We start from the raw sequence: 26,255 nt of genomic DNA, 5'->3' as shown, positions 1-26,255 counted from the left end.
TCGAGCCAAAATACCCATGGAGAGACCAAACGAACTTGATATGCCACCGAGGCTTACCAAAAAGGTACGTTTCTTTATTTACCGTACCCAAATTTGGCCAAATTTGGCATGATATCGTAGCCATATCAGGTCAGTGACTTGATATCGCGGGATATCAGGACAGTACGTAGACACAGCTTCTGATTGGCTAATTGCGAATTTGGGTACGGTAATACCTAGTATTATAGAACACACAAACAAATGAGGGGACGAATTTGATTTCTATTTTTGTTTGACATTCCCAGAGACCGCCAATTTTTAAACTTGCAATAATCATGTTCTGTTGTAATTGTTTCTTTCATCATCTCGTTTGAACGTACATTTCTTACTTTCAGATTAAGGATGGAACATGGCGTAAAACGATCATCGAAATGAACACTTCTAAGACACACAGACTTCCAATCCACGATGTGGCAGTGTATGACATTGGAGACAGTGGGGAAGAGTTTGGCTTGGAAATTGGCCCTGTTTGTTTCTCGTGAAGAGATTCGTCTGAAACTCATTTCAAGACAATTTTAGATATTAAGGTTTAAAAGTCGGAATTCACTATTGTTTGCTTAAAGACGAATGAATTCCATCACACGATAAGTATAGGCAATTTACAGGACCATTCAAACCTTTGGCAAGATGAACCGCGCAATGACAAACCATTCAAGTAATCGACTAGCCTTGTATTAGCTAATTAAACGGTAATATATCATTAGAAATGAGCAAAATACTCTTATGATGCGTGATACTATGGCGATAAACTAAATTTGAGGCTGAAAAGGTTATTGAAAGTGTCAAATAGTAGTTAGTTTACTAAGCGTTTCGGGCTTGGACCTTCTTCAGTATATAAGATGAAGAAGAAGGGCTAAGCCCAGAACATTTAGTAAACCAGCTACTATTTGACACTTTCAAGAACCCGCTTTTCACCCTTGTAGGTAGTTTATGATAACGTTTGCGTAGAAAGACAAAAGTACACTACTTATTATTCCAACCGACTCTTCCATTTTTTTGCGAGGAAAACGTCACCAATGAAAAGCAATAATGCATTGTGGTGTCTCACAACCTACTCCATCGGGGGACCAAGGTTGGCTACTCAGGATAAAAATGACGTTCTGTTTGACAAGACGTTAGACGTGGCTTTCGGTGACGTAAACTATTTTTAGTTATAAGGTGTGGTGCTGCTTTACGGAAGCCCGGAGACCAAGTCCTCCAACAATTTTAATACATGAAGCATTGCTTTCAATTTCTTGGAAAGCTCAAACCAAGCCAACTTAGAAATATTAAAACGTTCTTTACGTAGAGTATCAGATTTGTTCTCAATTTCTTGATCATTTTCTCTCATTCAAAATACAAAACAATAAAGTACACTCCCCAATGTGCTGTTTATTACCGATTGAGTTCGTTTGGGTTCTGCAATCGAACACAATCGAACTTACCAAAACATCTAGCCAATCGAACACAATCGAACGCTCGGTAATCGAACCCTTATTCAATCGATCGAACACGTGAATTGAAGTTCGATTCGATAATCGAACGTTCTATTGGCTAAGCAGTGGCCTCATGGCTGGTTAGGGCGGTCGACTCCGGATCGAGCGGGTTATTCCAAGGTCACTCCAGTACTGAAAGTTAGCCCCTGGCTACAGTTTAGGCTCAATTTCCGGCCGTTTTGGAAGTTCCTTGTGGGGCAAGAAATGCGGGTTCACAAAACAGCTAGAAATCCAGCCCAAGTACAGTAAGGCCAACTCAGGCAAAGAAGATTGAACCAAATTAATGACATAGCACGGAACTTTCCAAGTTATTACCAAACCTTATAACTGAAAGAATCCTATTCTTGAAAAGAGTGATCAGCATCAGGGGCGGGCGGGGGGAACGGTGTTGTTTTGCTTGCCCTGCCAGCGTTTCTTTCTTCTGTGATTTCTTCTTTTTTTACCCAAAATAAGGGGAGGAGACCGGGCTCCCCGGGCCCTTCCCCTAAATCCACCACTGACGCGAAATCGTATTGAGGTATGATCAAATTCTCCAAACTAGTAGCGTGACCCCAAGAGAGAAACTGCGCGTTAGCCTAGATCAACGGCCCACATGGCTGAGACTTATTCGAGTCTTTTGTACAACCTGTTTCTCCTGGAAAAAGGGGGCGGGGGCTTTTAATGAACATGATGAAGGTCGAGGATGCTCGTGGTCTCGCTTAGGGGTGTAAGTCGCTGACTTTGGTCTCTCTTAGGGTGTTCAAAACTATATTTACCCGTCAAGATATCTCTTAATTTTAAGGCTGCACTCGAAAAAATAAGAAAAAAACAAAAACAAAAACAAACGCTATCCTCTCCATTTTAAAGTTGTATCTTTTGGCCGGGACAAACAAAGCTCGAGCCACGCCCAGATTGTTATCCGTTAGGGGTTTAATTCAAATGTTCCGGCGAGTATCCCCAAATTTTTCACATGGGGTCCCCGTGCATGGCTTTTCCCTTTTGGTTTACTAAGCTGATGGCTACCCAGAGAAATCCTTTCAATTAGTTCTAATTGATTATTTCCGCAAAGTTTGGACGCAAGCTAAACGGTCGGCACACATGAGGGGTGTTTCAATGTAGACAGTGACCTGTTTCAGTAATTCCGCCGGGAGGGGGGGGGGGGGAGGGATTGTTCGGAACTCTGTCCCTCTGTGCAAGTATACGACAAATGATGATAATTGGGCCAGGAGAGTCAACCTTCTCTGGTTATCGTAGTTTCGTCATACCGCGTGTCACTGCTTGCCTCCAGCCTCCTGTTGGCCGTCTTTCATATGCATCTATACATACTTCATTTTATGAATACGATAACTAATTAAAAGGAACTCCGAAACACTTCAAAAATTAATTTTATTGTAGCACGTAACACACAAATGCCTATAATTTAGGAGGCCATGATGACCACAGTGCTCAAACGTCTATAATGCTTTATGCGATTATACTGCTTCGTAATTGCCGTACTTTCTCGATTAGTAAACGATGGGTCTGCAGCGTAGGGTTGAAAATAAGCCCCACGAGTAAGTTATTTCAGAAATGGAAAGTTGCATGGCTGCCAGAATAAAGGAATAGAAACCCTTGCGTTACAAACAGAGAGCTTGAATAAAATGCAGGGGTCTTCGGTGGCGGATCTAGGGAAGGGGCCAATTTGGGTAAAAAAAAATATCGCAGAAGGAAGAAAAGCCGGCAGGGCAAGTAAAAAAGAAAAACCGCCTACCACCCCCCCCCCCCCCCTCTTTTAGCTCAAGGTCTAGATCCGCCACCGGTCAAGTTTTAGGTAATCGAGAAAACACGGAAACTATATTTTCTACTCTACTAAATGTTTATGTATTATAATTCTCTGTTTTGTTTTAGTCTTTTTACCTACAATAGGTTGCCTATTGTAACAACAGTACCCATAGATACCTACATTATTTAAAATTTAAGTGAAATGTAAAAAAAAATATAGTAATCGAGTGAAAATTGCAGAGTGTATACACCTAAACAATACTTCTATCCGGTTTCTGCGTTATCGCTATCGCCAGCAACTATATTTCTTATTTTAGATAATAGCACGCAATCTTTTTATCTCAAAGCAACCGTTTTTGAACAACCGATTCGTGCTTTTTCTTTGGGGGCAAGGGGGGAGGGTAGGGCATGGAGCAAAGGGAATGAGGAGGCCCGCTGAACACCAAGCAGTCTCGCTTGGAGACTGAGGTTTTTTTGACTAACCCCCAATACAAGTCTATCAATTCTCCTTAAACAGACGAAATTCCCATTTACTGCGTAGAGAGGTTAGAAACATTAACTACTGGTAGCCTTGTGGAAAATAAAGGATCAGGTGTAAAACTAAGCTATTTTTGGAGAGTCTGGACGGGTTTTATTAACTTGTAGCTGAGAACTGATATACAGCTGAGATCTGAGAGCTGCGAAATTTTCTAATATCCAAGAAATGGGCTGACATTTTTTAACTGACATCTGAGATACCAGGAACCCCATCCAAATCCTGGTTTTTAGTTGCATACTAAATAGACCATTTCCGAGTTGTCTTTTGTTTCTCTGTCAAAACGAGTCTAAGTGTGAAACTATTCATATGAGAATGAGTTCCGCTTACAGGTTCATTTTCATGCAAATCAAACTTATTTTCATAAGAAACGTTTTGCACGAAGACTCGTTTTGAAACAGAGGCACAAGGTAACTCGGAAATGGCCTTCGGTGAGTAAGTTAGTAAACAACTTTATTCATAGAAGATGGACGTAACGTTGAACATTGATTCTTAAAAAACTTTGGCAATGGCTCCTGCTGATATTTTTTTACTCCACCTTTATGCATAAGAACGCTGTTAGCGCCTTTTCCTTTTTCAGGACGACCAAGCAGTAATCACGCAGTCAATGCCCGGAATTTCTTAATTTTTAGTAGCCATGGTGGTTGGGGATTGGACCCCACACTGGAGGCAGTTCTTGAACAGGGTGTACGCCCCTGACCCCTGACAACAATTGAAGAAACAAAGCATGAACGGACTTAACTCAGTCATGGGCTCCTGGCTCTTCCCCATTCTCCCGCCCCACCTCCTCCCCCTCCCTCCAAACTAGCAACACAAAAACTGGCCCATAAGATTAAAAAAATGTTTTTTTCCGCTTTTGTAGAGCGTCACTAAGGCTAAGGAATTATAGAAACCTTATACAGCTATAAGACACATACGACAACGGTTTTCGTTGAAATGGATTGCCATATGTCGCATCGTCATTTGCCCGCCTCTGTAGTTAAGGCCATATGTAAGCAGCTATACGAAATAATTTCCTAAAACTGTAAGGACTTGATGATAACGATCTCTCGTCAAAACGTCATTTACGAACACGGACAACTTGCCCCATGACGATTTGGAACCGAGACCCTTCGACTTAGTAGTTTCTGTTGTGACTTCTGCGCCCGCCTGGGGAGACAAAACATTTACACTTTTAAACGCAACGACAAAACGTTTAAGTTTCAAAGACATATTTCGACAGAACCTACTGTCATCGTCAGTTGATTGATTGACAAAGCATTGGCAGCTGAATTTATAATAAGTAGAAAAATGCTAATTGTGACAACAGGATGAAGCAAAGCGCGAAAGTGTGAGAATTATAAGGATAGTTTTAGATTTACTTGGTGTAATTGTTGATTCAAAGAGGGTTGTTCTCTTCGAATACGAATAGCCTTTTTTATCTTAAGATGGAAACTACTGCAGGCATGATCCAAAACATGGATACAATCTGCTGAACATAAGGTGCGACAATGTTCAGAATTCTGCAGATGTTTGGAAATGTAAGAGGCCTTATCACTGGATAACTGTTCTATCAGTAACTGAAAGATAAAGCCTTGGTTTACACTGCAGGGGTGTGGCTAGTAGAGCTGGCTCTCGATCATTAGGGAGGATCGAAAATGGATGCGGGCGAGGTAAAAACGACAAGGCTATGGTCTTAACCTACCTTGAAGTCCTGCATCTGCCCCACAAACCGCAACGTGTGGTGTAGTAAGTGATATAGCTGGTATAGGTTCTTACATAATAGTACCGAGTGACCGACCGGCAATCAGCTGCGAGAAAGAAATTGGGAAGAAATAAATTTACACTAGTCTTGCTATTATAATTATTTTTTATTATGCCAAACATTTCAGCTTTCGAATTAAAATTTTGAATAATCGCACAAACGTCCGTTTAGATCAGCTGTGTAAAAGTTTTAAGGTTTAATTTGCGCTTTCTTGGCGCAGTAATACAACCGCTGTTCAACTAAGGGTCGAATAAGTGTGATATTTACAAGGCACTCAACAATCTGAGTAAACACCTGAGGTGCTCATGAAATTTTGGGCTCTCGAGCAGTCAGGGAGGTTCTCTATTGGATAGGCGCTTACTTAATTTCGTCTTTTACCTTAAAGTAACATCGATCCCTTAAGTACCAAAAATTGTGGGAGGCGCGGTGGCCTCATGGTTAGTGCGCTCGATTCCGGAGCGAGCGGTCCAGGGTTGGAGCTTTGGCCAGGGACATTGTGTTGTGTTCTTGGGCAAGACACGTAACTCTCACGATGCCTCTCTTCACCCAGGTGTATAAATGGGTACCGGCGAATTTAAAGCTGGGGGTAACCCTGCGATAGACTACTATCCCATCCAGCGGGGAGTAGAAATACTCCTAGTCGCTTCATGCTACTGAAACTGGGATAAGCTCCGGCCTGATGAGCCACTTTGCTCGTATGCAGACTTAACCTAAGTACCAAAATTGCAAGCCATGAACTTGGTGGAACCTGCTCTAATGGATTTAACTAAACGCTTAAATAAAATATAAATCGTTCTCAACTCGAACCTAACAACACTCAGCAGAAATATTGCAATTATCGAAACACAGTGTAGAAGGCGCGTATTCTAGAAACAGCGGAAAACGGGGTGGGCTTACTTGAAAGGTAAGGTAAAAATGTAAGGGCTGCATACGAGCCAAGTGGCCCATCAGACCGGAGCTTATCACGGATTCTGTTTCATGAAGCGACTGGGAGTATTTCTACTCCCCCCTGGATGGGATGCTAGTCCATCGCAGGGTTACCCCTAGCATTAAGTTTGCGGGTGGAGAGAGGCACTGTGAGAGTGAAGTGTCTTGCCTAAGAACACAACACAATGTCCCCGGCCAGGGTTCGAACTCGGACCGCTTGATCTGGAGACGAGCGCACTAACCACGAGGCCAGCGCACCTCCAAAGGAGGAGGGAAAGGAGAGCGCTAAATCAGATAACTGTACTGTACTTCAGTATTAAAAGTTACTTACGTTGGCACGAACTGCCAGACATGTAGTAGCAGCGGTAGCATTGACAAGTATAGGAACCAATGGTGTTGACACAGTAGGCGTTGCCATATGAGGAGCAGGAGTGGCTTCCTATTGCACATTCATCGACGTCTTGACAAGTTGTTGTGGTGATAGGTGGAGTGTAACCAGAATTGCAGTGGCATTGATACGAACCTTGCGTATTAATACACCGTGAGTTTGATGGGCAGCTGTATGATCCTTCATAACACTCGTTAATATCGTCGCATGCGTGAGGACCTCGGTTTCGCCAACCGGACAGGCAGTTGCAATGGTATGAACCTACAGAATTAACACACAGCGACTGTACTGGACAAGCATTTGGATCTTCTACGCACTCATTCACGTCTTTACACGTGGGTAGACGTGCATCAGATGGGTATGGGTACCACCCATTGTTACATGTACATTTCCAGCTTCCGGGTGTGTTTTTACAAGCAGAGTTGGGATCGCATCCATCAATTCCGCGACTGCACTCATCTATTTCTGTGCACTGGAACTCTGAAACTTTTTCCCAGCCTGGATCGCAAACGCAATAATAACTCCCAAGGGTGTTGACACATCTAGACGGATTCGGACATCTATTAGGAAAAAATGAGTTGTCAGGAAATCACAGAAAACTCCGTCATGCTTGTCGTAAATAAAAGGTAATGGCAGTAATAATGGAAAGGATGGCAAAATGATCTACTGCAGGTTTTTAAAAGGCTAGAATAATACGTCTTATGTCTGTTGATCGCAAGAAAGTTACGTTTTAAACCACGTTGCTATGTGGCCAGTTCGTTCGTTTATCACTAACGTAAGCGTCATTTATCTACTATTCTATTGCCGTAGTGGACGAAAAACATGTTTTTTTGCCCTCACATTCAAATGAATAACATATGATGTGGCTATTTAACATTATTCGCCTCAGGCTAAGTGAACATCGGTTAATATTCACCGAGACGAAGTCTAAGTGAATATTCACCACTATTAACCAACTGTAGCGAATACCGTCTAAATAACAGTACAAATATACAGCGATATTGTACAGTTATTTGTACAGTAGAAAACCTGTTTGCCGGACAGGTCGGCGCGCGCACGTAAAACTGTCACATTCTCCCTCTTTCACTGATAAATTCATTGACTACAGCAGTTGGATAATAAATCTCTTATTAGATGTTTTGGTCTGTAGTATTGCTTTATATTTTTACTCGTTGTTTGTATTTTGATTCGCCCTACGGGCGCGTCAAAATACGGCACAACTCGTAAAAATATACGGCGATACTACACACCAAAAAATCTAATAAGATATATATGTTCCCTGAGCCTAAGGCAAATAATTGTTTTAGTATAATTTTCAGAGGTAAACATCAATAAATACAAAATAACGGACTATAACATAAAAGCAAAGACGCAATTGTTCGTTTCCATACACGTAGGCAGCCATAGCTTTAATTAATTGTTATATAAACACGAATGAAATGCCAGGTGAGCCTTTGCGCGAAAACTTGATATCTTCACACGTGAAAATAAAATGTTATTTTCACGTGTGAAAAGATCACCGTCGCTAAGGTTACATAATAAATCCCTTAAATTGTACTTAAATGTGTCGGCGTATAATCGAAACATCTTCGGATCTTACTCGAAAGTCTTCGGCAATCTTCGGTCATCTTCGGAAAACTTCGGAAATCTTCGGAGTAAGTAAGTCAAGTTTATTGTGTATATACACTTAGCTTTTTTGAGAAAACTCACCAGCTAGTTTGCAGGTATAACACAGAAAGTAAAAATAAAAGAACTAAAATTGAGAAAATACCTTCAACAAGTAACTAAGAAGATATAAATTTAAAATTTCAGATTGAAATCTATTTACATAGGACCAGATATAATTTATTCATAAAATGAAATTAAGCTAAGACTAGTTAATAATACAAGATATAAAGTTTTTATAAGGAGAATGTTCGGAAACGTTCGTCTGGCCTTCCAACAATTTTTGAAAATCTTCGGAAAACGTCATTATCAGTACGTTTATATAATAAACAAAGTAATACATGGTTGCTTGTAGGTATGGAATATTTCTTCACGTGTTCAACTTGATATCTCACGAGTGAGCTGCGTTCACTCATGAGATATCAAGTTGAACACTCGAAGAGATATTCCATATCTACGCGCACCCATGTATTATCCTCTATATTTACAGCTATAATACAAGTACATCGATTGTGAATCAATTTTACACATCGAGTTCGGCAGTAAAACAAAGAATTGAAACACTACGAAAAATAGATTTATCCGGTACCTTTGTTTTATCGTTGTTCACTTCATTCACAGTTTAGTAGCTTTAGTTTGAAGAAAAATAAATTTCGGTCAATCGATCAGTCTAACCTGATCTAAACGGCTTTCGCTGGCTGAGATGTCAACTACAAGAATATCTTTCATTCAACATATACATGGAAAGTTACAAGGAAAAACAGAACTAGAAGTTGGTTCCCATAGATAAATTCATATGCTTAAACTTTTCTTCCATTGCAAAAATTTTACACCGATTCCGTTTACGCTTAAGGTTAGAAGGAAGTTGTAAGTGGTTTTGGTGCTTTCCGCGGTCTGTGGAGGATGCATTTCTGACAACCGGTGGGCTCAACTGATCAATTTGGGTCGTTAGAAAGCAGGGAAGATATTTCTCACGAGCTGATATTTAGGCCTACGAGAAATTTATGGACTAAACTTAATGCATGCATGCATGACACGATAAATGAATTTAGTTTCCGTTTAGCTTTGCTTTTAAGTAATAGCTTTCATTTAACAAAATACAGAGAGACACGGACTTCATAGCCTTCAAGGTAAATAAATAAATACATAAATAAATAAATAAATAAATAAATAAATAAATAAATAAATAAATAAATAAATAAATAAATAAATAAATAAATAAATAAATAAATAAATTCTGAATAAGTCTCGGAAGCAGCGTTTCTGTAACTAACTTTCATTCCATTCGCAATCCTTTGTAAAGTATCGTTGAATCACTTCACCAAGCGTATGAAGTTTGTACTACTTGCAAACTGTCCGTACAGTCTTTTACTTTCGTGATGGCCGATTCTGCCTACAAGTCGTCAAATAATTTATTTATTATACAGTTTCTACCTTTCACCGATAACCGTTCCCTATCCTTACTTAAAACATTGTTAGCGTGAAATGTTTTTGTCGTTTTGCTCTGCGGATTTTGTGTCTGGCGCCGAAACTGTGCTTTCATTCTGTCAGCCACTGTGTTTGGTTTGTCGCGTCATTTCATGAAGTTGATGGAGATAAGCAACTTGATATAACGAAAGTACAATAAATTTTCCTCTCTTTGACAAAAGTTTCCCATAGTTATTTCATAAAAGCAATAGAACACTCTTTCGATGGGTTTACCTGCGTAAAAAACCACTCGGGATGTTGGGAGAACACTCGAAAAGCTTGTTAATCACGGGCCGTTAGGCGAGTGATGCGTGGTTTATTGCCCCGGTAAACCCATAGAAAGAGTGGTTTATCGTTTAATTCACAAGAATTCACATGAAAGAAATCAACATATATATTTCATAACTTTAACTTAGTGTGAAAAAAAAAACATTACTTGTTAGTTCCTTCCGCACATTCATTGATATCAGAACATGTAGGGTGTGCCCCTTGTCCTCGCCATCCTAAGTTACAACTGCAATTAAATCCTCCTGGAAAGTTGACACACGCAGCCTGTGGGTCACAAACATTTGGATACTGGCACTCATCAGTATCATTGCAAGATCTGCCATCGAAGGACCACCCCACGAGGGAAGGACACTGGCAGCGATAGGAGCCTGGGGTGTTAATGCATCTGGCTGGTGGCAAGCAATGGTGTGAGTTAAGAAGACACTCATCAACGTCCTCACAAAAGGAGGAGCTATCGTTCCATTGATATCCGGAGAAGCAAACACATGGGTGCAATGCACCTGGATCACGGTTGCAGTAGCCATTAGGCCCACACACCTCACCCTTCTCAAAAGGACATGCTGCAATTTAATTGATTTACATTAGAAATATTACTACTGCTTCTTGCTCTTGTGATTAACGCACAAAAGAAGGGTGTTATGTTTATCAATGTAAAAGGATGTGGAAGCTAAATTTTCACTTTTTCGCGATGTCCAAGAAAGGTATTGAAAAAACGTTCCTTACCTTTGCTACAGTTATTCCCAAAGTACCTGTCATCACAAAAACAAGACTGGTTTTTGTACGTTATCAGGTCGTAGTTACATGTACCGTGGCCACTGCACAGCGTCTCTGGTAAGCAAATACTGCAATCCAGAGGTTGTCTTGTCCAGCCATGTTCACAGTAACAGTTCCCATTAAAGTCGCAGGTTCCATGGCCTGAGCAACGGACGTCTGGCCTGCACACGGAGCAGTTCGGTCCACTGTAATAACTACGACAGTCACACGTTCCATTTCGCAAACACTGTCCATGGCCAGAACAGAAAAGGTTTGGATCACACCTGGAACATCTACCATAGGGCTCAAACCACTGACGTTTCCATCCTCTGTTACAAGGACAAGTGTAACTCCCTTGGTTATCTATACAGTATGAATTTTCCACACACGTATGCAAACCAAGCGAGCATTCGTCAATGTTAGTACAGGTTTGTCCATCCCCTGACCAGCCCCGGTCACACTTGCATTTATAAGAACCGAGAGTGTTGTAACAAGAAGCATGTTTCGCGCACAGAATGGAATTAACTCTGCATTCATCTATGTCCGAACATGTGAAACCGTTGCCCGAGTAGCCTTTCAAGCAGCTGCAGTTGTAACCACCGATGGAGTTTTCACACGATGCCCTTGGGTGACAATTATTGAGATCAGTACTGGAACACTCATCCATGTCTTCACACAACAAAGTCCCGTTTCGCTGAAAACCTTCTAAGCATGTACAAATGTAACTTCCTGCTGTATTTACACAAAAGGAGTTGTGAGTGCAATTTCCAATTTTGAGAGAACATTCATCAACATCGGAACAGTTTGTTAGACCATTTCCAGTAAAACCAGATTTGCACTCGCAAGAGAAGGACCCATCAGTGTTTAAACAAGTGGCATTGACATGACAAGTATCGTTTGCAAGGCACTCATCTCTATCCTCGCAGTTCCGTCCGCCGTCTTGCCTTTCATATCCTTCCTGGCATATACATTCATATGATCCTACCGTATTGTTGCAAGTGGCTTTCTTCGTACAGTTATGACCAACGCTAGTTCGGTTTTTCGTAGTAGCATTTGAACTTGTGTTAACCATTAAATCCAAAGGAATGGATATTATAGTTGTAACGCTTTCTGCAGATTGAATGACTTCCACAATAGCCTCAACACAGTCTATCTTGCTATTGTCGCTATCATCGCAGGCACAAAGCAAGGTGGAGCTGTTGTCATCGCTTCCATCACTTGAAATGTTGCGATAAATACAGGTTTCGGTTGTTGCGCAAACGCCAACTTTGCATTCCTCGAGGAGCCCTGCAAAAGTTCGACTGATCTTTCCTTCACATTCATCAATTTCGAAACAACCATCCCCGCTCTGAAAGAAGCCTGCACGGCACTTACACTCAAAACTGCCATTAAGATTGATGCAGTCAGCATTGGGATCACAGGAGCCATAGAAATTTGGATTGATGCACTCGTCAACATCAATACACGCTGTTGCATTTTGGTCTTCAGTATATCCTTCTGGGCAGACGCAGTAATGTTCCATCCCAACTGCAATACAAGTCATGTTTTGTTCGCACGTGTTGTTACTAGAGTCACAAGGATTCACAGGATCACATGACGAGTTATCCACAGCATCACATTTGCACTCATAACCACCAATCAAATTTTGGCATATTGGCGCTGCCGGAGGGCAATGGAATATACTCCACTTACATTCATCAACATCCACGCATGTTCGTCCAGTGTTCATGTACTCTCCGACACAAGTGCAGAGCTCTTCTGAGGTTGCAGTATTATTTCCCACATTTGAGCTAGTTGCACGGTTTGTCTGATTTCTACAATGGTATTTCGTACAAATTCTCTCTGTGTCTTGAAATCCTTCCATGCATTCGCACCTAAAACTTCCGTTTGTATTAATGCAAGATGCGAAGGTGTCGCAGTCGTCCAAGCCGAGAGTGCATTCGTCCAAATCTTGGCATTCGTCATTCATGGATCCAGTTAGTGTCCAACCTTCCTTGCAGGAACAAGAATAGTTCCCGGCCATATTTCTACAGACCTGATTAGTACTACAGACAGTGCTATTTACGCATTCGTTTACATCATTGCAATAAAAACCATCCCCTTGCCATCCTTCGGAACAAGAACACTGAAAGCCACCGATGGTGTTGATACAAATTGCATTAGCTTGACCCTCGTAAGTAGAGCAGTTGTGTTTCTCTTCTGCACATTCATCTATGTCAACACACATGAAGCTTGTATTGAAGGTGCATCTTTCTAATGTTGCTGACGTTGAGTTCCTTTTTTCCCTCCACCCAGGCTTGCAGGCGCAAGTGTAATTGCCTTTCGTGTTTATGCAGTCTTCATTTGCGCAGCAAGAATGCCTGTTGAGTTCGCACTCGTTGACATCTGTACAATTGTAGCCATCCCCGACCCATCCAGCCTTGCAAATACATTTGTATTCTCCCGGTAGATCAACACATTTTGAATTAATGCTGCAGTTGTGACTTTCCTCGTTACATTCATCTTTATTTTCACAGAAAATGCCGTTGCCAATCCACCCTGGGTTACAGTAACATTCAAACGTTCCGTTAGATTCTTTACACGTTGCACGTGGTGAGCAAATGTTGCTCGCATTGAAACAGTTTCCTCTCTCTACGCAAGAGAAGCCATCTCCATAAAATCCTTTTTTACATTGACACTGTAAAAACGGTAACGATCCGTTGGTGACAATACATTCGGCATTTTCGTCACAAATGTTAAAGTGGTTTTCGGACTCGCAGCCTCCACAGTCTAAGCCATCAAAATCACAAAGCCTTGTATCGCAAGCTGGGTCACAGGATCCATCGCCAATAGAGGTAATGGGGCAATCATTTGAACATGTGCAATCTCCACCATCATAATCGCAAATTCTACTGTTGCATTGAAGATCACAGTGACCGTTACCAAGATACTCTTTGGGGCATTTCTTTGAGGAACAAATGCAGTCCATATTGTCGTAATTGCAAGGCTCTACAAAGCAATCAACGTTGCAAATTCCATCTCCTAAAGACGCATTTGAACAACCAGGTGCACACTGACAATCATTGGCATCAAATGAACATTCTTCTACCTTACATTGTGACTGACAGATGCCATCTCCCACCATACTCAGTTGGCATTTTGGAGAACACTCTTGAACGATAGGTTTGGGGCAGTCATTGTCATCGAAGTTACAGGCCCGAACATTACATACAGAATCACATTCACCATCACCACGAAAGCTTGGAAGGCAGCCTTCAAAGCACAGATCTATCGTCGAAGCAGTTTTAGCTGGGTCACAATCTTCTCCGTCAAAGTTGCAGGCAGACACATTGCAGGGCAAGTCGCAAAAACCATTTCCAACCATTGGAGGCGAACAAGCTGGAGGACAGTTTTCTCCTGTGACTTGTAGGGTGCAATCTCCATAGTCGTACAAACAGGCGGCCACGTTACAGTCCTCATTACACACGCCGTTTCCTTGAAGATTTTGGCTGCAAGAACACGTTGGAATGGTGCTACAGTCTCCTTCGTCCACACCACACAATTCTGTATTACATTCAGGATCACATATCCCATCTGCTAGCATTACTGATCGACATCCGGGACTGCACTCCTTTTCAACACAATCACCACCATCATAGTTGCAAAGTGTGTTGTTACACACCTGGTCACATGATCTGTCACCAAGCCATGCATCTGGACAAATACAAACGTTCTGACAGTCTCCTTTGTCTTGTAAACAATCAAGTGTATCGCAATCTGGATCGCAAACGCCGTCACCAATCCAGATTTGTGGACATAGTGGAGTACATAACTTGATTTTGGAACAGTCATTTCCATCCCAACCAAAGTTACAAACGCACACGCCTTCGATGCAATTTCCATGACCAGAGCAACTTTCAGGGCAGTTATTGATCTGGCACTTTTTTCCAGTATAGAATAGATCACAATAGCAGCTCCCATTTGCCATACAAACGCCATGTCCAGAGCATGAGGTCAGAGAATTGCATTCACGGCTGGCCTGTTGTGTTGGATCATAGTGCTTGAATTTGTTGGTTTTAATGGTTTGGCGGGGTATTTGGAGATGGAAATATGGTGTTACAGTTCCGCTATAATTTTGAGCAAGGGTGTAGAACAACAATCGGGCCTCCATAAGCGCGTCAAGACCTATTTGAAAATTGGTTTTATTTTGCAATGAAGAGGTTTTGAGTTCAGCAATATCGTAGTCAGCGCCACAGCTACCAAATGGAGATACACGGTGAACTCCGAGCTCAATAACTTTTTCGGCAGTTAACAGAGTCAATTTTTCAATTGACGTGTTCTGAGACAACAAAACCTCCACAAATTTGACAACTCGGCGCCTGTAGTTTCTAAAAACAAGAGGTGAATGAAGATCAGAAGTGTCGAGTATTTCGAGCACTACCACCTTAGCCAAAGAGTAGAGGCTGAGTGGTCCACGTGCGATGTCGATTAATTTCTCTCCAGTTGTCTTCTGTAAGTGGTACAAGACCTTCAAAGTTGTAACGGAAAAGAAATCACGGATGCTTCTCGGTTGTAGCAAAAAATCTGATTGGTTGTTGTAGTTCGATGTGCACTCTCCATTATCGTGATTACATTGTTCTGTATTACAGGCTTCATCGCAGATCCCATTGTAGAAATGTTTCACTTGAGAACAACCAGGGCTGCATGGAAGCAGGTACTCCAGGGGATCTTTATAAACACTGTCTTGTGCAACACTCAAGCGCACAAAATTGGGCAGAACTGAGCCTATACTTGTTAAAGCTGTCCCAATGATCTGCCCACTCTGTACACTGCTAATATTAAAGGGTTCAAGATGAGAGATAAACACAATATAACCGGCCCATTCACTTTTAGGCCAGCCCGTGATCTGAATGGAGTCATCCGTTGTTTTGACGTTACCAGATATCGGAGAATAGATAACCTGTGATTGATTTACAAGCAAGTCAAGCCAGTGAGTTAATCTGAAACAGCCTTGCAACAATATTCCAGTACATGGCTCTCTCATATTCCAGGTACATGCCCCTAATCTAAGGCAATGTTCTCTATTGTCGATGCTTCTACAAGAGGGCACTTTCTTGCTTTCGGATGCTACGGATCCAAAGAGACCGCAAAAGCTTTGCAGTCCAGCTCTGTTTTTTGAAACGCGCAGCATTCGGGGGAACAGTTGATGAAAACTTGGATGACTAGCTATACTTAAGCAAATGAGGCTCTTTTCGGGTTTCGGGATTGTTAGGTGAACGTTGACAGCCACAGCTGTTGCATTTCTGATGAGTTCCTTGTTTGCCGTTTGAATGTCAATTATACTGACATTTAAAAAAATAGATAAGGATTGGAGAGTGTCGTTTTGTCCTGTCATGTAGACGCAGCCCCTCTCAGAACAATCATCGCCATAGTAACCTGATAGGCAATAGCATTCACCATTTTTGCATATTCCTTTTCCACTACACAGACGACCTTGGTTTGTGGGACAACTAGATGTACATGTTCCATGGTACCACTCCAATGGACTGCAGAGAGCTATTGCTCTTGGTCTTGCTGGTCCACCCTCAGCGCAGACGGGGCGGTCTTCAGAAAGTGAAGGCCCACACCAACCACAATGATATTTAGAAACACACTCGGAACAGCTCTGACTGTGGTGACATGTCCTAGAACATGGTAGGCTGAGTATAGCTTGGTGTTGACTGCAACTGGCGAATTTCTCTTTCGAAAGACAAGCGTGGGAACCTTCGCACCAAAAACAACTACTACTAGTTCCACCAACAATACACTGTTGGCAAGTGGCATACACTCTGCAGGTGTCTTCGTCGCCTGAACCCTTCTGAAATTCTGTTGCATTAAATGCCGACCACAAAACTTCCAAGAAATAGCTTAAACAGAAGTCTTTAAGCGGGCGGATAAAACCTTCCAGGTTCGAAGTTTGGTTTAAAAAGGTGGAAGCGATGATCGCCGCATCCCAATTTCCATCGCTGTTTGGCATTTTCGAAAGATTATAGAATCTTTTGTATCTATTTTTCCAGCTGTACTGAACATTTGGGTTCGATGGACAGTAGTAGGCAAACAGAATGTCTGAAAGCGTTTCACCTTCAGACAAATTAGTCATCTTTAGCTGCGTACCTAAAATAAACCCGTCAATGGCACTACTGATTGTTGACATTGGAAGTCGCTCTTGACACAGCTCCCTTCTTGCCCTTGAAGTATTCCACGTGCTTGTAAACTCGTCGGTGCTTAAAAGTATAGAAGTAATCCACGTGAAAGCTTCTAGAGGGTTATTAATATTTGGGAGGAAAAGAGAGCTTTCACTTCCATCGATATGCCTTATTTGAGATGAAAGTATCCCCGCCAGAATAAAATCTATTTCAACGTGGGCGCCAGAGATTCTGTATTGCCTGTCAAGGTTTCTTTGGGTATTTTCTGTGCTGGATTCCTTCTTTAATACTGAATAGGACACCGGGTAAAACGGTGATAAGTATCTCCAGATCAAGTTATACCGTCTGACTCCATTGCCGGATTCTGTTGAATGCAAAAGAGACCATGCCAGTGACGAAATTTCCATCACCGTTTTCTCTGAAAATGTCGTTTCCAATGCTACGATGTCGCAGAACAAGCCATCACAGGGAGAGGATGAAATGTCTAGAACAAATGTTTGACTGTTTGTACTGACAAGATTGGAAGCAGTTATATTTATTACAAATGTTCCCGACCGAGGAAAATGATGAGTGACCGTCTCAGTAACATTATAAAGGGACGTGTTATCCCCAAAATCAATACTAAACGAAACATTTGTTCCGCTGGCTGATGGACTCAGACGCATTGCACGGCAAGCTCTGCGATCTCCACTTACTCTAAGGGTGATATTCGTGACTGGAATTTGAACAACCACTCTGTCACTTGCTGTGCCATTGCTGACATGGTTTTTGGCGAATATTCCTACATCGTAGACACCTGGCGAGTTGAAAGTATATGAAGCAAACCCATATTGGCTAAAGGCCGAGTTAAAACTGTACTTGTACTGGACATTTGTTCCTGATATTGCAAATGCAGAGAATAAAATCGCTTCTCCAACTGCTTTTGGACTGTCCGATATTATGGCCACAACTCGAATAGGCCTTTCACAGAAAGTGCCATTTCCTATCCATCCTTGCCTGCACACACATTTAAACAATTGTCCTTCTGGTCCCTTCCGAAGGCAAGTGGCATTGGGATGACAGTTATTTTCCCCCGTTACGCACTTACCCATGTTAATAATATCATCAAAGACAGCCCTTTTCTGTGCTTTTTCTTTATAAGCTTTGTTTAGATTTCCAGTGGCTCGAAGTGATTCTTTTTGTACTGAATCTCGCAAGTTTCTCCTTAGCTGTTCCTCTTTTCGTGCTCTTTCCAACTCGCGTTCTTTTGCCCTGATGCGAGTTCTTTGATCACTTTGATTTCTCTGAAGCTTCCTTTTTTCTCTCTCTTTTTCTCTTTGTTTTTGGGAGAGAGCATCACGGCGATAGATTGACCGTTTTCCTAAAAGACCTCCAAAAGATTTTATAACTTTTATAACTTTTCCAGCCGCGTTGCGAATGCCTCGGGCTATCTCATCTTTTATTCTTTGAGCTATTTTGCTGATTTCTTTAATTGCATCTTGTAATCGTATTGAAATGTTTTCAAAGACTCTTTGCGCTTCTTTCACAGCATTGTCGATGCGAATAACATTTCTCACGGATTGTTGTAAGGCTTTTCCTGCTTCAGTAAGTTGTGTACCTGCTTGTTGTGCAATCTTTCCTGCTTGTTCAACTGCTCTCCCAGCAGCCTCTACCGCTCGGGAAGCCGCCTCTCTCGTAGCAGCAGCCGCCTGTGCAGCAGCTCTGCCCAACCTTTCGGCAGCCTCGCTTATGGCCTTCGAGGTGTCAACCAGGTCGTTGAGGAATTTGCCGAGTTCTTTGACCGGAAAATTCAGCCCTGTCTTAAGTAAGTTTTTTATCACTTCAGCCGCATCACGAACTAAATCGAAAACTCCGTCTACAAGTGCTCTCAGTATCTCATGAGGATTCTTTCGGAATAGATCTTTTAGCAAAGCAGGAGCTTTATCCTTAATTAGATCCAACAAAAGCGAAGGAATTCTGTCAGGCCTAGCGTCTCTTGTGTTAAATGTTAATGAGAGCTTTAGTGTTGTTCCCATGAAACGAAACGAGACAGTCATTGTACTACGACCTGGAAATGAAATCTTCAAATCACAATCAAAGCCAGTATTCAACACAATTCTTCCAATTTCTACACCACCTACGCTTATTTTACCAAGATCCACCTCTAAATGGAAGCGAAGTCTTGCTTGTGCTTGAACGTTAAAAGATAAACCATTCACAATGAGATCAATATTCAAGCTTGATCCCATGAACACAGCTGTGGCCTTCATAACTGATTTCAAGGGGGAAACCTGTATGTAAAGATGTGACTTGAACAACCGTACTCCCATAAGATGGACAGCTGCATCGGCATCCAGAGCAAACGTAGGACCCGGACTATAGACTTCCGCTTTAACCTTTCCACTGAATGCGAGGACGTCGAAAATATTAAATTTTAACTCCCCAGATAAAGAAATCATATCGATTGATACTCTCGCCTCGCCACTTAGTAAATCTTTATTAGAAAGTTTAACCTGGGCGTTTCCAAAGATCATCACTGGATTGGAAGTATCCTCCAACTGTATCCTCGTTTCAGCGGTTAAACCAATTAATATCAGGCTTTTTATACCAACCTGCAGCTTCAAGGAGAGGCTAGCATTACCAAAGTTCTTCATTCGAAATTTGGCGTCAATAGAGAGAAGAGGTAGATCGGCGGAAGCTATTACCAATGCGTCATCCCCACTTTCTAATAATGCATACGGCCAGATGTCTTTGTTCTTCTTTAGCTCGGTTGGTGTAGATGCTGCAAACTTGAACAAATGCCACCGGAATGGACCGATTTTGAAAGCAGTGTCTAAAACACGGTATCTCAGTGGCACAACCTGCAATAGCCATTTTAGCTCCCACGTTTTCCAGAAGTTCATGTAGCCAACCAAAAATCTCTTCGCATCTATCGGTGGGACGTTCAGTTTGAGCTCTGCGCCGCCAGTAAACATAGGCAATTTTATCATGGTCTCCTCATTCCCATCTGAAAGTTTCACGACGAGTAAAGTACTGTTTTTAAAATCATCGAAAGAGAGTAGATGATTTACATCTGTGTAGAACTTCAAAAGTCTTACAAGGAGGGAACCAATCTCACCATAATCAGGTCTTCGATGGTAGATTGTCACCTGGCCATGCAGATTAATAAGCGTGGGATATTTAATGGAAAACGGGGCGGCAAAAATCGGAATCGGAAAAGCGCTCACAATTATGAAGAAGCAATCTTTACAAATTATTCGCGTTTCCATTTCCTCTGCATTTGTAATAAAAGACTGTCTTGGAATGTTTGAGAGGAGTAATAACTGTAAAAGATCCCATAGGTATATTTCAGTACTTATGTCCACATAAGGTACTCCAAAAGCCGAACCAATCGAGAATCTGCTTAACGAGAATCCGGCCAAATTACTCCCAGGCGTTACTGGTAGGATAACATTGACTGATTCATCATTCTGAACCTCAAGACTGAAAGCTAAGGGGCCGTTCTCAGCCACTGATAAGGCCACAGTTATTTCTTCGGGAAATTCTAGATTTCTGAATCGCTCCATGCCTTTTGGAAGGTTGTCTATGTTGCAGCCAATCCGACGTAAAGGGCCAATCACATCCGGAGGAGGCCACAGGGGAATGTTTGCCTTCAACAGATCGTGGACGAACGGAATGTTTCTGAAAAACTGTCTCAGGAACGGTAGCGTAAGCGGAATACATAGCCGTTCTAATCCCTGAATATCCATGATTGCTGAAAATCCATCTCTGGTGTACCCAAAGTTTGGCAGTTTAAGGTTGACGAAGGAATCTTCCTGACAAAGCCAAGTAAAATCGCAGGTGTACTCCTCCCCATTTTTCGTGCAAGGAATAATGTTGTCCAGAATTGGTATTGTTTTTAGTTTCAACGCGAATCCTGTCTTCTTTGTTATAACGACATCCATCGCTAATCTGTTCTTGAATACTTTAAAGGGCAGAAGGTTGTTAAGGACGTCAAATCCAGTGATATCAAGGGCTATTCCAAGCTCAGGCGTTTGTCCCGTGCTAAATACTATCTTGGGATCAGAAAACTTGATGTTAAGATCGCAATCTATGCCAGCAAGTTTCTTGTGAAGTCCGACATCAAGTGGTTTCTTCTTGATTGTTAATATAGCCGATCGTGATGTTACAGTAATCAATCCTTGGAGATCACTGAAGTGTCTTTCCAGTGGAATACCAGTAAAGGAAGCTTTAGTTGATGCCGTGAGCTGCCAATCTTTGTTCTTCTTTAGATCGAGCTCCAAGGTTTCAACAGCAAGACTTGCTTTGAAAACGTTTGACGGATCAGCCATCGGAAGCGGAAAACTAAACCCTACGTCAAACCCATGAAGATCGCAACGAATACTTGCATTGAGAACATCAAATTGAGGTTTACTAAATATTACGCTCAGGCTATTCAAAGTCACTGTATTGAAGCGTAAGAAGGCAACAGGGACAGTTTTCAACAACTGATCTCCACCAATAAGACTTGCCAAGTCATAAATATTTAATCGCTGTCTGGTGAGGTTTTCAATTTTTAGATGAACATAGTCGTTGTAAACTGACAGCACTGTTGAAACGGTGGCCTTGCCAATTTGTAACTCAACAAAAACAGTTGCCTTTACTGTCTGTCTTATTGCATCAAAAGGATCTTTGACCAACAGCTGTATGAATACGTGCTGAAATTTTATTTCCAAGGGAAGCCAGACGTCGCTGAGGTTTGCTTCCAATACACACGTTATGTTGAATAATCTAAATCGAGGATTTGGGCTGAAAGCTGCTTTGAAGCTTTTTAATTCAAAGTTGTTGGCTTTTGATAGAATTTTATCGGGAAATAATGACTTCAGATCAAAGCCTCCCCCCGTCAGTGCAACAATTTTTGCTGCTGACAGCGAATTGGATTTATCTTGGTGGATGTTAAGTTCCCAAGCGGACGAGGAGAGGTGTGGCATTGTGAGGACTCCGCGGGACTGGATGACATTCGATCCGGTTCCAAGGGAGATGAGACATGCCAGGCGTCCAGCTACACTAACTCGAGAGGCTGTTTTAACGTTTACTTGTGCGGTTATGTCTTCTATTTTCAGCCATTTATCCATAAGTGTGACTTGGTATTTAACAGAAAACCCCAAGCTAAAACTTTGTACCTGCAGCTTTGTCAAAGGGGGTGATAGTCGTAAGTTCAAGAAGTTCAACGAAATCTTCAGTTTGCCAAAAACAGGTGGGAAGAGCTTTTCTAATACGAAGCCACCAATCAACCTCAGTCCAATTTCTGGTAATGTAATTTCTGGCAATTCTTGGAACCCTATTTTCATTTCAGGTAGGTCTGGTAGAGTTGGTGCAAATGGTATTTGAAAAGAAATAGGATGGGCTTTCAGGAGAAACCTTCCCAGTAGAAAAGCTTGAAAGGCTTGTCCAAATTTCACATCCAAAGTAATGTTTTGAAGTGTTAGGAAGCCGTCCAAGTTCCAGTGCTTCAGGGCAGTTGCAGTCAAGTTCAACCCTGTTAAGCTTCCCGTGAAAGACTCAAAGTTCGCTTCAAGGGGCCAAAGGCGAACGTTTCCAATGATGTCTGAAATCGGCGTCAGTAGTCCAATCGGGATTACCTTTCCAACCAAAGGTAAAACAGTGATCTTTGAAAGATTAAAAATGACCGCACTTTTCAATTTTAATGTAATCACCGGTCGATGGGAGTCCGGTATGTTGCATTCTAGTGGTAACACAAGGCGCTTCTCATTGTCTACGAGCTCGAGGCTGCCAGTTATGCTGAGTGTATAACTGGAGATGTCATTGAGGTCTATTACGCGTAAATTCATGGAAGGGGCTGTCAGCGAACAGCAAGATCGGAAAAAAGACCAAGCTTTTGAGATCTGTACTTCAAGAGCAAACGAATTCAAAGAATCATAATTGTTCGAGATGGTAACTTCTACAGACTGCACCAACGACGCATCTGCAATGTCTAGACCAAGGCGATTGGCTTCTGGTAATATTTTCAGCCCTGGGATCATCCTTTTTAAAGCATCCTTGACCAGCTGATCTAGTCGAGTAGCGTTCACTGGCTTTACAAGAGAAAACACGTGACCTGCAGAGGAATTCTTCAATTCTAGTTCCAAGTGCGTGTATCCTAGTAAAAGGAATCCCCTTAACTTGAAAACTCGAGGGCTCATAATTACTGTTGCGTTTGAAACTAAGAGAACTCCAATCCCACCAAGGTCCCAAGGCGTACTGCAAACCGCTCTAAATTCATTGATTTCGTAAACTGTCATTTTTTCATCGAAGGATATCTTCAGTTTTTCAATAACTAACTCTGGGAGAAACGATTCGAGGATTTGTGGAAATTTGCTTGAAATAGCATTGACCAGCATTCCAGAAACCTGCTGAAATGAAACACGAGGTGCTCTATTTGCAGGTAGGCCGATTGTAAGGGTTTGGTTTGGTGATGAGGGGACATTCATCTCGAATGGTATGCTAGTATTTCCACCTACCAAAACCATCACTCCTCTGATAAATGCAGCAAAAGGCTTTCCTGCGTCGATGTCAATCGAAAGATACACATTGGCCACATCAAAGAATTCACTGAGTAATTCCCACGAGTATTTCCGAAGGGCTCCCGTGAATGTAACTTTCCTGAATGAAAGGTCCTTTGCTAAATAGAACGATGCCTTTTGAAGGGAAAAACCAGGTACGTCTGAGAGTTTAGTTCTCACCAGACCGTTCAAATTTTGCTGAAGTGTTGCATTACCATAAAAAGTTCGATAAACATTATTGACAAAGAACGAAATATCATTGATGTCTGCAGACTTCGAAAGCTCAATCAAGGCAACTTGAGACGACGGTGGCCATTCAAGTTGGCAATGCAAGCTCAATTTTCCGAGGATTACTTCTCCACTTATTAGGGTGCGATTTGGCGTGTAGAACATTTTCAGGTTTTCAAGATAATAAAATGAGAAGTTCCATTTTGTCTTCGATGGGACCTCTATGCGAAACTCGGTTATCTGGAAAGAACCAGTTAAAGTTGCAGGAAACTGTAATGTCAGCTTTTTGAGCATGACATCTGTCAGTATTGTCTTTGTAAAGGAGGGAAATACGCTACTCAGTCCTCCAAGTTTCAACAGGTTGCTGAAATGTAATTGCATTTTCTCTGCATCCTGAAGAGATAGCGATAACGGTTCAGCTTTTGTTGGAATTTTAATCACGAAGGGAAAAGCGATGAGGGTTGGATGTCCGATGAGCGCTCGTCCAAAAACTTCTCCTTTTATTTCAGCTAAGATTGAACCTGGCGGATTGATAACTGTCACTCTTAACGTCGAGTTCTCCAGTTTGGTCGGCAATGATGCTTGATCGAAAACGTTCCAATTTGCAGGCAGTCTAGCAAGGATAATCACTTTGGCTAGCTCCAGCTTTGGCTGCAATCTGTAGTTTATTTTCAATAAGTCGAGGCCAAATAAAGATGATGGTAGGTTCATACGCATAAAGTTAGTGTCTGGTCGACGGTCGTTTCTTTCGTTGACACAAGAAAGAAAAGCTTCGATGGCAATTGACAAATTTCTGTGTTTTTCTGCCTCTAAGGTCAGATGCTGCCCGGTATCTTTCAGCATAGCAACTCTTAACTGTTGTCCGCAGATGTCAATGACTGCTCGAAATGAGTCTTGTTCTTGTGACAATTCGAATGTGGCATTAGCGATAAAAAGTTTTCCTACTATTGTTAAGGGCCTGACCGAGATAGTTGTGACGTTAACTATGGAGATGTTGGAAAATCCAGGAGTCACATGCAAGATAAAGGTGGGGACTGTAATGGTCTGAGAAATGTCAGTAATTGCCTTCAGGGTGTCTCTAACATCGGCCACAGTAGAAAATAAGGGCGCCAAAGAATTGAAGTCGACAACAGCAGTTTTATCTAAGGCGTGGATTTCCAAAGAATCATCGGGGTGTTTTGGAAAGAAAAGTTGAATGGGCAACCCTAAGGTTTTTGAACTAGAAACTGCTTGATTCAGTGCAGCGAGAAATCCTTTGGCTTGCACTTCAAATGTTTGGTTCGTAAACCCAAGTTGTATAATGAGTTTTGGTTGGACAACTTTAAACTGGAACTTGTTAAAGGCATCCCATCCAGGGATACGAAAAACAGTTCGAATTGATGACACGTTTCCTTCATCGAACGATATAAGGAAAGTTTCAATGGAAAAGCCAAAGTTTCCGACCCCAACCAAATGAAAAGGTGGTAGAGAACCATTGATGCCTACCTGATGGGTGAGTCTTCCGGCGAAATCATTAATATCAGGAATTGGGAAGCTCCTGTTGGTAGGCAACTGTATGGTTCCACTTCTGTTCAGAGGCCATGGAAACTGGACAGGGATGTTTAGGCGTCCAATCTTTGCGTCAGCATGCTGTACCCCTAAGCTGTCATTCCAGCTATTTACAAGGTCAATGTTTGCTTTACGCAAGGCCTCCTTCACATCATGCAGGGACGTAAACTGCTTTCGATAAGTGCAGAAACAACCACCAAGGCACCACACCTGAAGGGAAAGAACAAGCCATTGAAGCGTTAAATGAATTACATTCAGAAGCTATTCTGGTGAATAACCCGCGGAAGCATAAGCAGGGTTGACTAGAACCCCCACAAGTTTTCGTACTAGGTAAAATACAACATTAATAGATACTCTCAGTTTTCTCTACTAGTTGAGATGGATTTGTTGGTTATGACGTCGCATGATGTCATTAAATCACCATTTTGTATCCTCCATCAAAAATTCTAAAATTCAAGGTGGCTCTGAACCCCATGTACAGATTTCGTTTAAACTTTGCCTAAAATTGCATGTTATTCTGCTAATCGAAATGCGATAATATAAAAGGGTTTCTCCGAGCCTTTTTTGAAACATAAGTACTTAAAGCTAAAATTAAGGACGTTTTAGCAGGTCGTACTGTTGCTATAGTAACATATAGTGTCACGGAAATGAGAACGACGTGTTTACCAATGATTAGGATTTTTAAGATACCATGATTGTAGCATCTGGTGATCAAGAGTGGTCGTAATGATCCATCAAAACTTACGTCTTGGAAAGTGCTGCAAACAGTTTTG

At 41.8% G+C, this 26,255-nt stretch overlaps 2 protein-coding genes across 3 annotated transcripts in view; one reads left to right on the top strand and one right to left on the bottom strand.

Annotated features, from left to right (window-relative positions):
• The window catches only part of LOC145488072 (uncharacterized), a 50,749-nt gene extending 49,237 nt beyond the window's left edge, over positions 1 to 1,512 (top strand). The window contains exon 69 of the mRNA XM_081466853.1: positions 375 to 1,512. Within this exon, the coding sequence (XP_081322979.1) occupies positions 375 to 521 (147 nt within the window). The 3' untranslated portion in view covers positions 522 to 1,512. The remainder of the gene's footprint in view (positions 1 to 374) is intronic.
• A 3,314-nt stretch (positions 1,513 to 4,826) lies between these two features.
• The window catches only part of LOC145488067 (uncharacterized), a 30,730-nt gene continuing 9,301 nt past the window's right edge, over positions 4,827 to 26,255 (bottom strand). For both annotated transcript variants that reach the window (XM_081466842.1, XM_081466841.1), the window contains exons 3-7: positions 10,992 to 25,692; positions 10,417 to 10,828; positions 6,792 to 7,408; positions 5,474 to 5,579; positions 4,827 to 4,938 (exon numbers count right to left, since the gene is read on the bottom strand). In XM_081466842.1, the coding sequence (XP_081322968.1) occupies positions 4,854 to 4,938; positions 5,474 to 5,579; positions 6,792 to 7,408; positions 10,417 to 10,828; positions 10,992 to 25,692 (15,921 nt within the window). In that variant the 3' untranslated portion in view covers positions 4,827 to 4,853. The remainder of the gene's footprint in view (positions 4,939 to 5,473; positions 5,580 to 6,791; positions 7,409 to 10,416; positions 10,829 to 10,991; positions 25,693 to 26,255) is intronic.

This window comes from Orbicella franksi, chromosome 5, assembly GCF_964199315.1.
Source record: "Orbicella franksi chromosome 5, jaOrbFran1.1, whole genome shotgun sequence".
NCBI lineage: Eukaryota > Metazoa > Cnidaria > Anthozoa > Scleractinia > Merulinidae > Orbicella > Orbicella franksi.
Note: the sequence above shows the minus strand (reverse complement) of the source record. Positions and strands in the feature narration are given on the sequence as shown.